General features: G+C 42.3%; 2 protein-coding genes across 4 annotated transcripts; one reads left to right on the plus strand and one right to left on the minus strand.

The window, feature by feature from the left end:
- Nucleotides 1–5,238, plus strand: LOC4334996 (YTH domain-containing protein ECT2). Of its 3 annotated transcripts, XR_010741109.1 has the most exons (9): nt 1–113; nt 498–630; nt 749–822; nt 1,225–1,635; nt 1,768–2,718; nt 3,159–3,270; nt 3,355–3,567; nt 3,885–4,088; nt 4,914–5,238. XR_010741109.1 is itself a non-coding variant. In XM_015778434.3 (8 exons), the coding sequence occupies exons 2-8, from the start codon at nt 498–500 to the stop codon at nt 4,953–4,955; spliced, it is 2,028 nt and encodes a 675-aa protein (XP_015633920.1). In that variant the 5' UTR covers nt 1–117; the 3' UTR covers nt 4,956–5,238. The 3 variants fall into 3 exon arrangements, 2 of the variants coding, with proteins under 2 accessions (XP_015633920.1, XP_015633919.1); XM_015778434.3 differs by lacking the exon at nt 3,159–3,270 and having other exon boundaries at nt 1–117; XM_015778433.3 differs by lacking the exon at nt 3,159–3,270.
- Nucleotides 5,239–5,725: 487 nt separating this feature from the next.
- Nucleotides 5,726–8,593, minus strand: LOC107280522 (uncharacterized). The gene is made up of 3 exons (XM_015778414.3): nt 8,428–8,593; nt 8,093–8,171; nt 5,726–7,346 (listed from the first exon to the last, which is right to left on the minus strand). The coding sequence occupies exon 3, from the start codon at nt 7,319–7,321 to the stop codon at nt 6,206–6,208; it is 1,116 nt and encodes a 371-aa protein (XP_015633900.1). The 5' UTR covers nt 7,322–7,346; nt 8,093–8,171; nt 8,428–8,593; the 3' UTR covers nt 5,726–6,205.
- Between the last annotated feature and the right edge of the window lie 4,720 nt (nt 8,594–13,313).

The raw sequence follows: 13,313 nt of genomic DNA on the forward strand, positions 1-13,313 counted from the left end.
AGCCCAGACCCCTCCTCACACCAGGCGACTCCCCGTCGCCGCCGCCGCATCGCCGCCTCCGCATCGCCGCCGTCTCGGAGCGTCTCCTCAGCAACCCACCGTTGAGGCTCCAGGTAGGTATGGCCCCGGTTCAATTCTTGTGCACGTATTTTGCCCAAATCCATCGTTCAGTCCAAGATTTGAGATAGCACTGTCGCCATAGCAGGTTCTTGGCTGGGAATAATCGAGCCCCTTCATCTGTAGAAGCAGTAGTTACATTGCAAAATCACACTAAACGTATTAGGGTATTCGGCTTAATTAATACTACTACCCAGTGAACTTTGGTTTGTCTGCTCATGGGGAACATCTAAAATCAAACGAATTTTGTCTTCATGTCACTTGTCCCATATTTACAACCTTAATAATGGATTGGATTGCTCAGTTTTAAGGTTTTTTTATTTAACCGCGCACAAATTCCTGCTTTCGCCGCTGTTTATTAACATGTTTTTACTTGGCAGATGAAGGAACCTTCCGATCCGCCCATGTCAGCGTTATCGCACACAGAAGGTGATTCTTCCGGCTTCACAAGAAACAACGATAGGAATGATGATGCAGTTGGTGGGGAAGATTCGACTTCTTCATATCAGCCATGTATGTGCCATCGTAATTAGTTTCCAAAACTTTTTGATAGTAATAATTTCTGAATAGCTCAGACAGTCAATTTGTGTTCTACTTCTACTCTGTGGACAATTTCTTTCTCATTCTGCAGGTAACAGTATGAAATGCAAAGATGGTACCCAAATTATGTCTCTCGCAAATGAGGATGTATCAAACCTGGCATCGGTTTGTTCTTTGATTACTCATCCTCTTTTTATACAACACAATCTCTTCAATTAATCTGCTATCGGTGACCAGATTACCTGAAGTGTTATATATCTTTCTAAACTATAAATACTTTGGAGCAGTTAAGTAAAGAAACTAATAGGACCCAAGAGATGTTGTACTAATGGCGCGATTGGTTTATAAATAAATCTGTAGTTAGATTTCTGGTTGTACCATCACTCCATCAGAAATAGGATCATGTGTACTTGACTAAGATAGCACAGCGAACAAAATCGTTGTTCAGTAATTATGTGCTAAGACAAGTATGAGTTAATTCAAACATTAAATCTGTGGATAGCATGCCCTAGATCCAAACATAGCAATTTTGTTTAACAACATACAAACAACTCTTCCCTTTCTCAGGATTGTCAAGAGCCGCCTTCAGAATCCAACCATGCTATTTCCCATGGGTCAAATACAGATTCTAAGGAAGAAATGTCATCGGGAAGTGGGTATCGTAGGCAGCAGTCTTGCTTTTCTTCATCAACCTGTTCTTGGAGAAGTTCTTCTGAAGTAGAATCAGTGTCAAGTACTCCAGACGGGTCAGGAGATGTAGTTGGGAACATGAGCGTCAGAAGCAAAACCTTTGAGCGAAGGCCAGATCACATTGCTTCATATCCTTCTGCTAGTCCTGACATAAGAAGGTTGTATGCAGCAGAAGGTAAAGCTGATTTTACCTTAGATTATCATTCAGAAGAACGCTGGTCCAGAAGATCCAATCAATCTACTGCCTTTCGAACCAGCAATGGTCAATCTATTGAACACCACAGTGAGGTATGGTTGTGGATCCCTTTGACTACACAATAAATTTTGTCTATATATACAGTTTCTGTATTTGGCATGTCTATTAAACGATTAAAGACTGTATATGGGTGTTTACTAATTTTAGTTTTATCATCAAAACAGATAGTTGACATACCTAGACAGGCCAATTCCATGGATGAGACTACTTCCTCTTCAAGTCAATGGAGTTTTGACAATTGGGGACCTTCACTGCCAAGAGGGATGCAGTATGGTGATGAGATCCCTTCTCTGTCTAGTCAGAACTATGGTGCTAGAATCCCCTCGCTTTCAAGTAGACAAAGTTATGGTGATGAGATTCCGTCACTATCTCGCAATTGTAACTACGCGAGTAGACAAAGTTATGGTGATGAGATTCCATCGCTTTCTTCTCGCCATTGTAACTCGTTCTCAAGTAGACAAAGTTATGGTGATGAGATTCCATCACTTTCTCGCCATTGTAACGCACGCTCAAGTAGACAAAATTACGGTGATGAGATTCCATCGCTGTCTAACTCTGACTATCAGTGCTACCAAGATAGGATACCTTTGCATCATCGTCAATGGTGCCATGATGCTGAGGCACATCCACAGCTAAACTACGGGCGAGGTGCTTCTCATGGCAATCGTTACTCAAGAGACAGTTTTGTCAGTAGTATTGCTACTAATCAGAGGTTCAAGATGGGCACAGGCAAACATACTGTCACAAGATCTGATCATCATAGGACTATTAAGAACGATAATGTATGCAAACATTCTGATGATACATTGGAGCAAGTTCGTGGTCCCCGTGCAAACAAATTGGAAAATGCAACAAGATCCAAGATACAGGAAGATATCAGAAGTCCTTTGGTCCGTAGGGATCAGTTTAACAGACCAGACTTTATAGTTGAGTATGAACAAGCCAAGTTCTTTATGATAAAGTCATATAGTGAAGATGATATTCATAAAGGTATCAAATACAATGTTTGGGCAAGTACACCACATGGGAACAATAAGCTGGATGCAGCTTTTCGTGAAGCTCAGATTTTAATTAAGGAAAAGGGCAAAAAGTGCCCTGTCTTCCTATTCTTTTCGGTTAGTGATCAAATTCTATTCTTGTTATATGGCCCTTTATTTTCATGGTTTAGTATTTTAAGCCCTTAAGGGCATGTGTCCTCATTTTCTTGCATGTAATCCAAATGGTTATGAAACAATTATGACAGCATAGTTACATAGATAGTGTAATCTATCACTCTACAACCTACACGTGGAAAAAAAAAATACATTACATACAAGAAACAAGAGCACGTGCTGGTACGCTTAAAACCCATCTCCAATAATGGATGTTTGAGCAAAATAGTTGACATAACGGCAAGTTTCTATTATGAGATTGAACTGCTGTTTACTAGCACGTTTTTGACTTTTCTGTCTTTCTAAATATTTGTTTTCTTTATTAGTATATTCGTTGGGTTGATTATTTCATCTGTATCGTGTGATCTCCTTAAAAGGCAATTTTACTTGAAATTACATTGCAGATACATCTGCCATTAAATTTTGTGATGAATTTCTCCAGAAGAGAGAGACTTAATCCACCACATATACTTTGTGCTGCTGAAAGTTTGAATTACACACCTTTTGCGCTGGATGGTACTATGGCTATTTTATATCATGCATCCCTTCATCCCCTGGCAAAATTTCAAGATAGTTGCTTCTTTGTGTTCCCTATTTCAGGTTAATTCCAGTGGCCAGTTTGTAGGATTGGCTGAGATATTAGGCCCTGTTGATTTCAAGAAGACCATGGACTTTTGGAAACTAGATAGATGGAATGGCTTTTTCCCTGTAACCTGGCACATTATAAAGGACATTCCGAATAGGCTCTTCAAACATATAACTCTTGAAAATAATGACAACAGAATTGTTACTTTCAGCAGGGACACTCAGGAGGTACCATGCATCCACTTCTTTGTTTTTTCGTGCTGAAAAATTCCATCACGTATGGTTGTTTCATTTAGAAAATGGATGGTTTCCCCTATTTTGGTACATAGCACATCACTTCAAGATAAGTTTATTCTGTAATAAATTCCATGGTAGCAGGTGTACTGAGATTCCTCCTGTGAACAAAGGCGGTGCTATCTGATAATGAATGCTATATCTCACATCATTTATCCGTGCTCTCTTTAATATGTTTTCATATGACTTAATTTTGTAATTTCTTAGTTTCTAAACCTTTTTGATCTGATATCCTTTTTCACGTTATGTAGATTGGCCTACTCCAGGGTCTGAAAATGTTGAAAATTTTCAAGGATTATGACCAGGAAACGTCACTTCTGGACGATTTTAATTTTTATGAAGAAAAGGAAAGTGCACGATGTGCCAAAAAGGGAATAAATGCAGAGTCGACACATGAAGCTAGACTATTGTTTTTTGGAACAGGAGCTAGACACTCTGATGACTTCAAATCAATGGTATGTGCATTTTTATTTAAAGCTGTGTGATATCAACTAAGGTTCCGTTTGACATTGAGGTGGATTATGATAATTTTATTTAGTGTGACTGCTTCTAGTAGTTTTGGCATTTGGTAGACTGTTTTTTCTTTTAATTTAAGTAGCAGAAGCAATTGTGGGAGACATGACAGTTGCTTAACATATTTTCTCTAACTTTACATTGATTTGTAAGACGACTACAATGACTATAAATGTACATCTCTACAGCAACTTAAAAACCAAGCACAATTAGCATGGCATAGCATAGCAACCATAAACTGAGCCTAAGTAATATCTTTTAATAATCGCGGCATGTAAAGAGGACAGTCAATCTTATTGTGTAGCTGCTTCTGATGGAAATTTTCCTGGTTCCCGAGTGTGTCTGTTTTGGTCTATATGTCCAAATTCGAGCTGTTTTCTACGCAGTCATCGGAATACATGAGTTTGTGATAGCTCAGTATTCAGAAAACCAAACAAATTACAGATGATACAAAAAGAAGGCAAAAACCTAAGAGGATAAGTCTGGCACTCGGTTACGGCACAAGTTCACGGTTATCACCGAGTTTCAATAACCACTCTTGAAAATAATTAAAAATATAGAAAGCAGACTAAAAAATGGCATGCTTGATTTTTTTTTCTATTTTTCTGGGGAATCCCCAGTTATGACACAAGGTGCAGGGCTTGGCTCAGTAATGCAAACATGAACACCGATAGTGTGTAGCTGCTGTTATTATATTGACCTTTTTTTTGGAGAGCTGTGCATCATTATATTGACATATTTCTGATGATGTTTATTTTCATTTGTAGGAAAATTTAGAGGCAAGCATGGAGAATACAATTTTATATTAATCCAGATCGTTATGCCGTGCAATTGAAATAAGAAGCTTGATTGGTCAGTGAAGAAGTTGTAGTCTTGGCACTTGCAAAACCATTTTTGGTCCAGCAAGGAAAGGCAAGATTAATTGGGTGTTTGTATAGTGCATATGTTCCCTAAAGTATTTAACTGGTTGCAAACTTACATGGACTAGTTTATCTGTATTATTAAGTTGTACTACTTGATTACTTGTAAGTGGTTGATGGTTTCTTCCTTTCTTTTGTTGCCAATAACGATTAATCAGCTGGTTGTTTGTCACTGCGTGTTCAATGCTTGGTAGCGCTACAGTTAAGGCAGAATATCTAAATTGATAATCAGATAATCATCAGCAAACATTGGCAACAATCCTCCGGTGATAACACCCATTCGTGCACTGTTTTTCTTGTTTTTCCTCGAAAAATTTAACGCGTGATAGGCTATTTTGCAAAAAATAACTCATCGTGTGTGTATAGAAGTCTGTCATAGATCCTCACACATCTGACGACTCGTGCTCTTTCTTCTAAAAAGACCTTGTATTTTATAAACAAATATAATACAAAGAAGAGAAGGATTAGTGTTGTATAAATATGGAAACTAATTCTTCTAAAGGTTGCAGCAACAGGGTATATCAACTTCAAAACAGTAAAAAATAGGGATGCTCTTATCAGTGGAGTTGATTCATTCTTGCTCAATCAAATGAAGTAAATACACCACATGTGCATTTGATGAGGAGCATTTCAGTCGGTTTGTCAAACGCGCACAACCATTTGGACGAAATTTGATTCTAAAATTCCCATTGAACAAAGATATCAAAGTAGAACAGCAGCAACACGAACAAATTCGGTACAATGTATTTGCAGATACTCTATACAACAAATGGCCAAACTGCTCACGAGGCAGCCCTGCTTATGATGCATCTCCACAACACCAACAGAGCTTAAGAGCATTTTTGGTTGAGCAAGTGTCAAGCCCTAAGCATGCCAATTTCAGCTATTCTCTACATCATATTACAGAAGGCTTTGTGAACACAACACGGATGGAATGCACCTAGATAATCCAATTAACCCATTTGCCTCGGGTCTTCTACTGCAGGGATGAACACAATATGTTGCCATTCAAAGCAGCAGACCACCTGCAACTCCACTAGTCCACTGACATTTTTTTAGGATCATGCAAGGAATCATCAACGATTCATGGTGATCGAATTTCACAACGAGCAACGAAGGTTTATTACCCAGGTGGTGCATTAGGATCGCTCCTCCGACCTTGATCTTACAAATCTCCGGCGACTCCTTGGTCTTTGAACATCTTCATCTAGGTTTTCCTCCTCATCGTCCTCGTCCTCGTCTTCATATTGGAGACCTAGTAAGTTCTCTCCCCATAAATAACGGCGCCTCTGCCTTCTCAGGCCCCTCGATGAGCCTCTTATCTCATCTCCTGATCTCATCGGACTACTACTGATCATATGGAACAGAAAGAATGTTGTCAACAAAGATCCACTTGGTTCATTTGGCATGCCTCCTTCCTGGTCAGGTGAAAACATGTCACCCCCTTCAACAACATAATCACCAAACACAACTGCTCCGGGCATAGCCGACCTGATTGCACTTAGTATGTCACCATATTCACGCTGGTGCTCCAGGCGGTGCCATGCACGGCGTCTTGATGGATCCACATCAGCAGGCCTTGTTGTGGGATGGACTCTCCGGGCATGTCTACGGAGCTCCCTGTAGTTGCCAGAAAATGCACATGTTTCCCGCGAGCAAGATCTCGACTTCTCATCCAAATATTCTCTGGCCTCTTTGATGATCTTCCAGCCTTTGACAGTGCCCCTACATAATGGGCATGCCAATTGGTTCAAGCGTGTCAGTTCACTTGACTCCACAGTGCTACTGCTCTCTCTTTGCTGAGCTTCCAAAGTCAAATCTAGATCTTGATTATAGCTATTTTCTCCCTGCTGTCCAGATAGGCCAGCAGAGCTTTGGATAGCATCTCGATGATTGAAAATTTCATGGGATTCAGATATGCCTGTTTGGATTTCTCCAGTGGGATCAAAATGAGATCTCTGGGGTACATTTTGGCTACTTATGTCCCTAGGCAACGATGAACTTTGCTGTGACGAACCGTCATTGTGGTCTACTTTCATTTTCTTGAACCTGTCTAGGCAATTCGAATGTCTATAGCTTGTATCGCATATATAGGATCTGCATCCTTTGTCATGGGAACTGCACAGCAGAAGAACAGCATTGTGGGGATGATCCATGCAAATTGGGCACAATGCATCGTCCCATTCCTTGTGCAGGGCAGCAATATTTGCATCTGCAGTTGGCATCTTGAACAAACTGCTCTCTGCATTTGGCATCTTCAATAAGCTTGTTCAAGGATCACTGAAAAGTAACAGCAAGTTAAAACTAGCATTGAGTGCACATATCTAACAATTGCCGCATCTGCATTCAGCATTGGGACTATAATTATATGATGCATACAGTTTGCTATAAGAAAATGCCCATACGATGCAAGCAGACAAATGTAGAGGCTAACAAACTTCAACAGTTTTATACATAAGAAGCAGCTTTTCACCTTCAATCAACGCAGCCTCAAATTTCTAATAAAATGCATGGGTTCAGATTTCAATTAAGACCATTACTTTGCATATATTGAATCAACAGCTATTAAGTTGATTTCACACATCCAATCAACAGTGAGTGTGCTGACGGCACAAAAAAAAAACAGTGAGTGTGCTGCGGTCAGAGGGTTAAAAGTAACTAAGCATAAATGATGAACTTATACGAGAGAGACAAGATATCTTAATGTATCTTATTCCTTCTTAAGTCCAAGACCTATGCTTAGTGGCTCCCAGCATACATGCATAAATTCCCAATGTTTTAACTTTTAACATGTTTCCTAGTTGCCGATGAGTTATTTGCTATATATGATAGCATAGCTTTCCAATCTGTTGATGGTTGGTAATACACATGTCATTCAGCTGAACTATCTAAACAATTTGGGATCCCAAATAAACAATGTTAAACCAAACATAGAGTTGAGAAAAATAAGATGCATCAATGAGTATGTTTGCACAAGGGACATCATTCATATCTTAATATAATGTTAAAAAAGATGAACAAGTTACCTGAAACCTGCAATACAGTTCAACTTGTTGGAGCTGCCACGCGACGCCAGCGAGCGCAATCCTGGGATTTCCTCAAGCCCTTCATGAAGACACACACATCCAATCAGAAATGCAGTGCTATAAGTACTGAATCCAGGGGCGGATCTAACATGGGAACATGGAGGGTTCAGTTGAACCCCCCAATCCTTTTGGGAGCAAACAAAGTGCTATTAGTATTAAGATTTTAAGGCAAATAATTTCTAGAACAGAAGCTAGGGTTAATCCGCAAGCAGATTCGAGAAAAAAAATACATGGAAAAAAAAAGGACGCGTGTGACGGATCGGATGGATCCTCACCAGCGGCGGGGAGCAGCAGCAGGGCGACGAACGACTGCGGCGCTGCTCTGCTCTACTCGCGGGATGGATGGGGATCGGCGATGGCGGCGAACTCGCGAGGAGTCGGAGTCCACGGCGAGCGGACGGGGGATTTCCTCAATCTTTTCTTCTTAGGCACAAATTACGCAGGGATATGGGATACCTTTCCTAACTTTTTTATACTTTCTTTTTTATACTTTCATTCAACTAATATGTTTTTTAATCGAATATATAATTAATTTCTTTCCTAATTCATGAGCATGAAAAATGTATATTAATGTTCTAAGATTTCAAATTATAGTATTAATATATGGAATTTACGATATAAGATTTGAATTTTTTTTATTATTGAAAAATGTGGCACCACATACAATAGTCCCGGATTAATATTACCCTAATTAAGTACCATGTAAATATATTGTCATTGAAAATAAAATATGCCATTGCAATTCATCGATTTATAAAGATGATATTATAATTTTATAACTATTTAATATAAGCCACTAATTAATCCTTCAGTGCATTAAAAAAATATATTCTTTTGTTATTTGTCCTCTTTCCCTCTTTTCCTTCCCCTTCCCTCCTCTTTCCTTTCGAAAATGCTTCATATCAACCATCCGGGCGGAGCTTGTGCACCGGATGCCTTTCTTCCCATTTCATCTTCCTCTACCTCATCCCCTTTATCTGATTTTATGATTCGCGTTGTTTTAGAGGATCCAATCTCGTGGAAGCCCAAACTCATTGTTGCCACCGCTGCGAGGAGGAGGTGTGCAGGGAAGTGGAAAGCGTCGTCTTTAGGGAAGGTCCCGCGCTTGCCGGAGCCCTAACTCGCCAGCTGTGGAGCCACGAGGAGGAGCTTGCGGCTAGGAGTCTTGGGTAGCAGCGGCGTCGGAGAGGGCCTCGAGCTCCTTGGTAGCGGCTGCGGCCCCATGAGGAGGCTTTGTATGGAGTGGAGCAGAAGGCACTGTTGCTAGAGAGGGCTCCGAGCTCGCCGGCAGCAGTGGAGGCACACAAGGAGGAGGCTTTGTGGATGTGGCGCCGCAAGGAGGCTTCGTGCAAGGTTGAGTGGTAAGCGTTGTCGCCAGAGAGAGCTCCAAGCTCGCCGAAAGTGGCAACGCCACTGTGAGGAGGTTGCACATAAGGCGGAGCAAGACGCCATTGGCCTACATTGGTGGAGTTATTTCTTTTGTTGCATTTGGTTGTCTTAGAGTGTTTCACTCTGTTTTATCGGCCTATGTCTTCTTTGATGTTGCACATACAGGGTCTGATGTTGCAATTAGCCTTTTCTGATGTTATATTTGGTTGAAACAATTCTTTAATCTTTACCAAGCAATGAAACATGTAAAACATTTATTTATTGAAACAAATTTTACTGAGTAGTGAAACATCTGAAACAACTTTTTTATATACAGTGAAACATCGTTCGGAGTTTTGCCAAGGATCAGACGTCCGATCCCTAGTCTCCTCCCTCTCCTTCCCACTTTTCCTTCTCCCTCCCTCCTCCCTCCTCTTTTTCTACCGGTGGCTTCGCTCGCTCCAGTGGCTCCTCCCCATCTCTACTTACTTAGGCAGCATCAAATGTGTGAGGAGGTGACCGACAGTTCTTCTCTTTTCCTCTCCCCTCTCCTCTCACTTCGAGCAGCAACCATGATCAGGCTGGTTGGAACAAATCAGCGACCTCACCACCGCAGTTGGCCTCATACATTTTCATTCCCAACCTCTCCACCATCGGATCCGGCAACCTTAGCCATCTCCGTGCCCTACCTCGCCTCCGCCGAACTTGACGTCGGCGACATTGGTAGCATGGCAAGGCGAGGTAATGACGACAACTACAAGGGCACGTTGGGCACAATCACGGGGGTTCGCGACATTCTTGGCTGAGCATGCAGTCAAAGCAGTAGCAGAAGCCACCACTGTGGTGTTTCCCGTCCTCAAACTCACCTCCATCCCCATCCCCATGGACGCTCGCCGCGGCAAGCTAGCGCACTAGCTAGAGTTTCGTCAATACATGTTTTTTGGATCCCGACGGTTTGACCGGAGGCGAGCATGCAGTCAGACCGGCTACGCCGAGGACTTCATCAGGTTAGAGGGTAAATTTTTATTTCCGCTAAAAGTTTATGTTTTCGGTGTTCCTACCATTCGTCCCTTTCTGGTAGGTTTGGTTCTTGTATTTCGATCCTACAGCCCCTACCATCATCTACGAGAGTTCGGGCAATTGTGTTAGTGCATGACAATCTCAGGTGTGTTGGCATGGCGTAGGACCGGCGGCGGAGGCGTCTGCTACTCCGGCTGGGGCGTGTCGGCGGCGAGGCCGGCGCGTGTGGGTGGCGGTGGCTGACATGTGCGGGCAGGAGGCTGGCGCATGCGTGGCGGCGCGCGTCCCCCTCTCGGCGGTCCGGTGGGGCTGTCGTCGGCGGGGCGCGTCGGCAACTCCGGTGCCTCCTCCGTGGCATCCGCCCCCTCCTCCACACCCCCACCTCTGTTGCCACCTCCCTCCAAGTTGTCTAGTTGCTCTGTTGCTCTGCTCGCCCCAACTCTTCTCTGTGTTGGTGGCAAAGTTGGAAGCGATCGTCGCAGTTGCAAGAGGTGCTCCCGCGAAGCCCAACGATTCTGGGTGGAGATGCCTCCGCCTCGATCTCGTCGGAACATGGAAGACTCCGATGTCTCTGTTAACCTGGCTTCATCTTTCAGTTCCTCTTCCGGCGAGGCAAACCTCCTCACCTTCCTTGATGCTCCTCCCTTCTGTTGGCCGGTCTGCTTCCAGACCATGGTCGTGGAGTCTTTAGGTGGTTGAGGAGTTGTGTTCGTCCATGAAGTTGGTCCAGCTTGTTTGTTGTTCGGGCTCTTTGGCCTCGCTTGTGCTTCAAGTGCCCTGTGTCTTAGTGAACCGGTCGTAGTGACGAGTATGGAGAGGGCTTCTTGGCCCTCTGTTGTGCTAGAGCTTTAGTGCTTAGGCGGAGTTGGAGCTGCTGTATCGGGTTTAGCTGTTGAGCTGGGCAACGATAACACTTAGCACTCTCGCTCTAGCTGTTGGAGGTCCTGCACCTTTCTTGGGAGTCTCGGGCGAAAGCCCTACCTGGTTTTCCAGGTTCGGTGACATCGACACCTACGGGTGCCGTATCCTCCTTGGAGGTGTCGTCTTGTTTGACTCTCTTTTCCTTTGGGTGAAAACCTAGTCCTTTTTTGGACGGGCGTTAGCAGCGGCTTCTGTCGTTGGTTCCCTCCTTGGAGGCTTCGCCTTAAAGGTCTTGCTCCTTCCTCGGTCACTTCTATGGTTCATAGTTGTTTTGCCACAGGCTTTTCACTTTGTCTTCTGTGTGAGGTTTTGTCGGTTTCCCTATAGCAAAACTGTGCAGTTGTATGGTTTTCGGGCCCGGTTTTCCTTATAAACAGGGTCAATTCTCTTCTTCTATAAATTTTGGTAGAACTCCTACCATCGTTTTCTTCAAAAAAAAAGTTGTTTCTCTTCTCTCTCACTGATGGGGTGAAAAAAAGGGTACATTCATACCGTTAGGAAGACAAATGATGAATGAGGGAACACAAACGTAGGTTTTGTCTTAGTTCAAGTAGCAACAATAAATCAGAAGCACCATGCACTTGCAACATAACAATTCCAAGTTCCAACTTAGTTCTCAACTTCACATGACAAGTCACAAACTATGACAGTGCATCAAGCAATAGCAACTAGCAAATAACCAAATAGAAGTTCTAGGCTTGACGAACAACCCACCTTTAGTCCTTCCTCTTCACTTCTTGGCAACATGAAACATATTTGTGGGCGGCGCGGTTTGGTGTGTGTGAGGATGCAAGGAGGCAAAGGTGGTGCACTGTGTGTCGGGCTAGAGGTGGAGGTGGCGGACACCAGGCTACAGTGTGGTAGGCTAGAGGTAGAGGTGGAGCAGCGTTGGTGATGGAGACGGAGGTCTAAGGGTGGGATGCACGATTGTGCAATAGGGATAATTTTTAGTCCAACGTTCTTTTAGAAGACATAATACTTCCCATATTGTAGGGGTGGATCTCTAAAGATACGGGAGTTCTCCTCCAAGCCATATGCATGACTTTCATCAAATATGGTTTTCCACAAAATTCTATAGTACTTAATACACGATTAAACATGCGCCAGTGCCTATTTTCTGAGCCGCCAATAGCTACAGCCGCACAACTAATTCAAACCGAGTATAGGTAATCGTTATTCCAATGCTCTTTCATATTGATATACATCCTTCATAAAATGTATCTTCCGTGTAGCTCAATTTGAATTTAGAGTCCAAGAAGATATCTCATCCTTAAATCACTCATAACCAAAGTGTACAAATAACAATTAAAACCTTATACTATAATGAAACACTTGGATGAAAAATCGAGACTTCAAAAGAAAACAAAAGGAAAGAGCCGATTTTGAGTTAACAATACACGAAAATAAACAACGTATAAGAACAAGTACTAAACCGTATCCGTTACCGTTCAATGTAAGTTTATCAGAAACAATATCATTAGATATTAAATATAGTTCAACATATTCCCTAAAATAAAAAAGAGTAAATCGCTCTCCCGATACATGAACTTGTGATGTGGGTGCAAATAGGTACAACAACTTGTAAAGTGCTCATTCAAGTACAATAACTTGCATAGCTCGTGCGAACCTAGTACAAAACAACACACATGCAAAAAATGATATAATGTGTAGTACCATAATGAAACATATGCATGCTGGCAATTGTTTGTAGTTGTGCATACATGAGCACATTAACTTGCTTTTAGTTTTGCAGAATGTAGCATTCAACAATAATAATTATGATGCAATGTGATATGCCCCAGCCTCCGTCACATGATGATGAGCACATCCCAGCTATACTTGACGTAAACAA

Source organism: Oryza sativa, chromosome 4, assembly GCF_034140825.1.
Source record: "Oryza sativa Japonica Group chromosome 4, ASM3414082v1".
Taxonomy (NCBI): Eukaryota; Viridiplantae; Streptophyta; class Magnoliopsida; order Poales; family Poaceae; genus Oryza; species Oryza sativa.

Bases quoted from the DNA above. Each gene is read 5' to 3' on its own strand.
- LOC4334996 (XM_015778434.3), top strand. From the start codon at position 498: ATGAAGGAACCTTCCGATCCGCCCATGTCAGCGTTATCGCACACAGAA. The intron at 631-748 runs GTATGTGCCATC...CTCATTCTGCAG, and splicing joins GACTTCTTCATATCAGCCAT to GTAACAGTATGAAATGCAAA. The intron at 1,636-1,767 runs GTATGGTTGTGG...TCATCAAAACAG, and splicing joins CTATTGAACACCACAGTGAG to ATAGTTGACATACCTAGACA.
- LOC107280522 (XM_015778414.3), bottom strand. From the start codon at position 7,321: ATGCCAAATGCAGAGAGCAGTTTGTTCAAGATGCCAACTGCAGATGCA.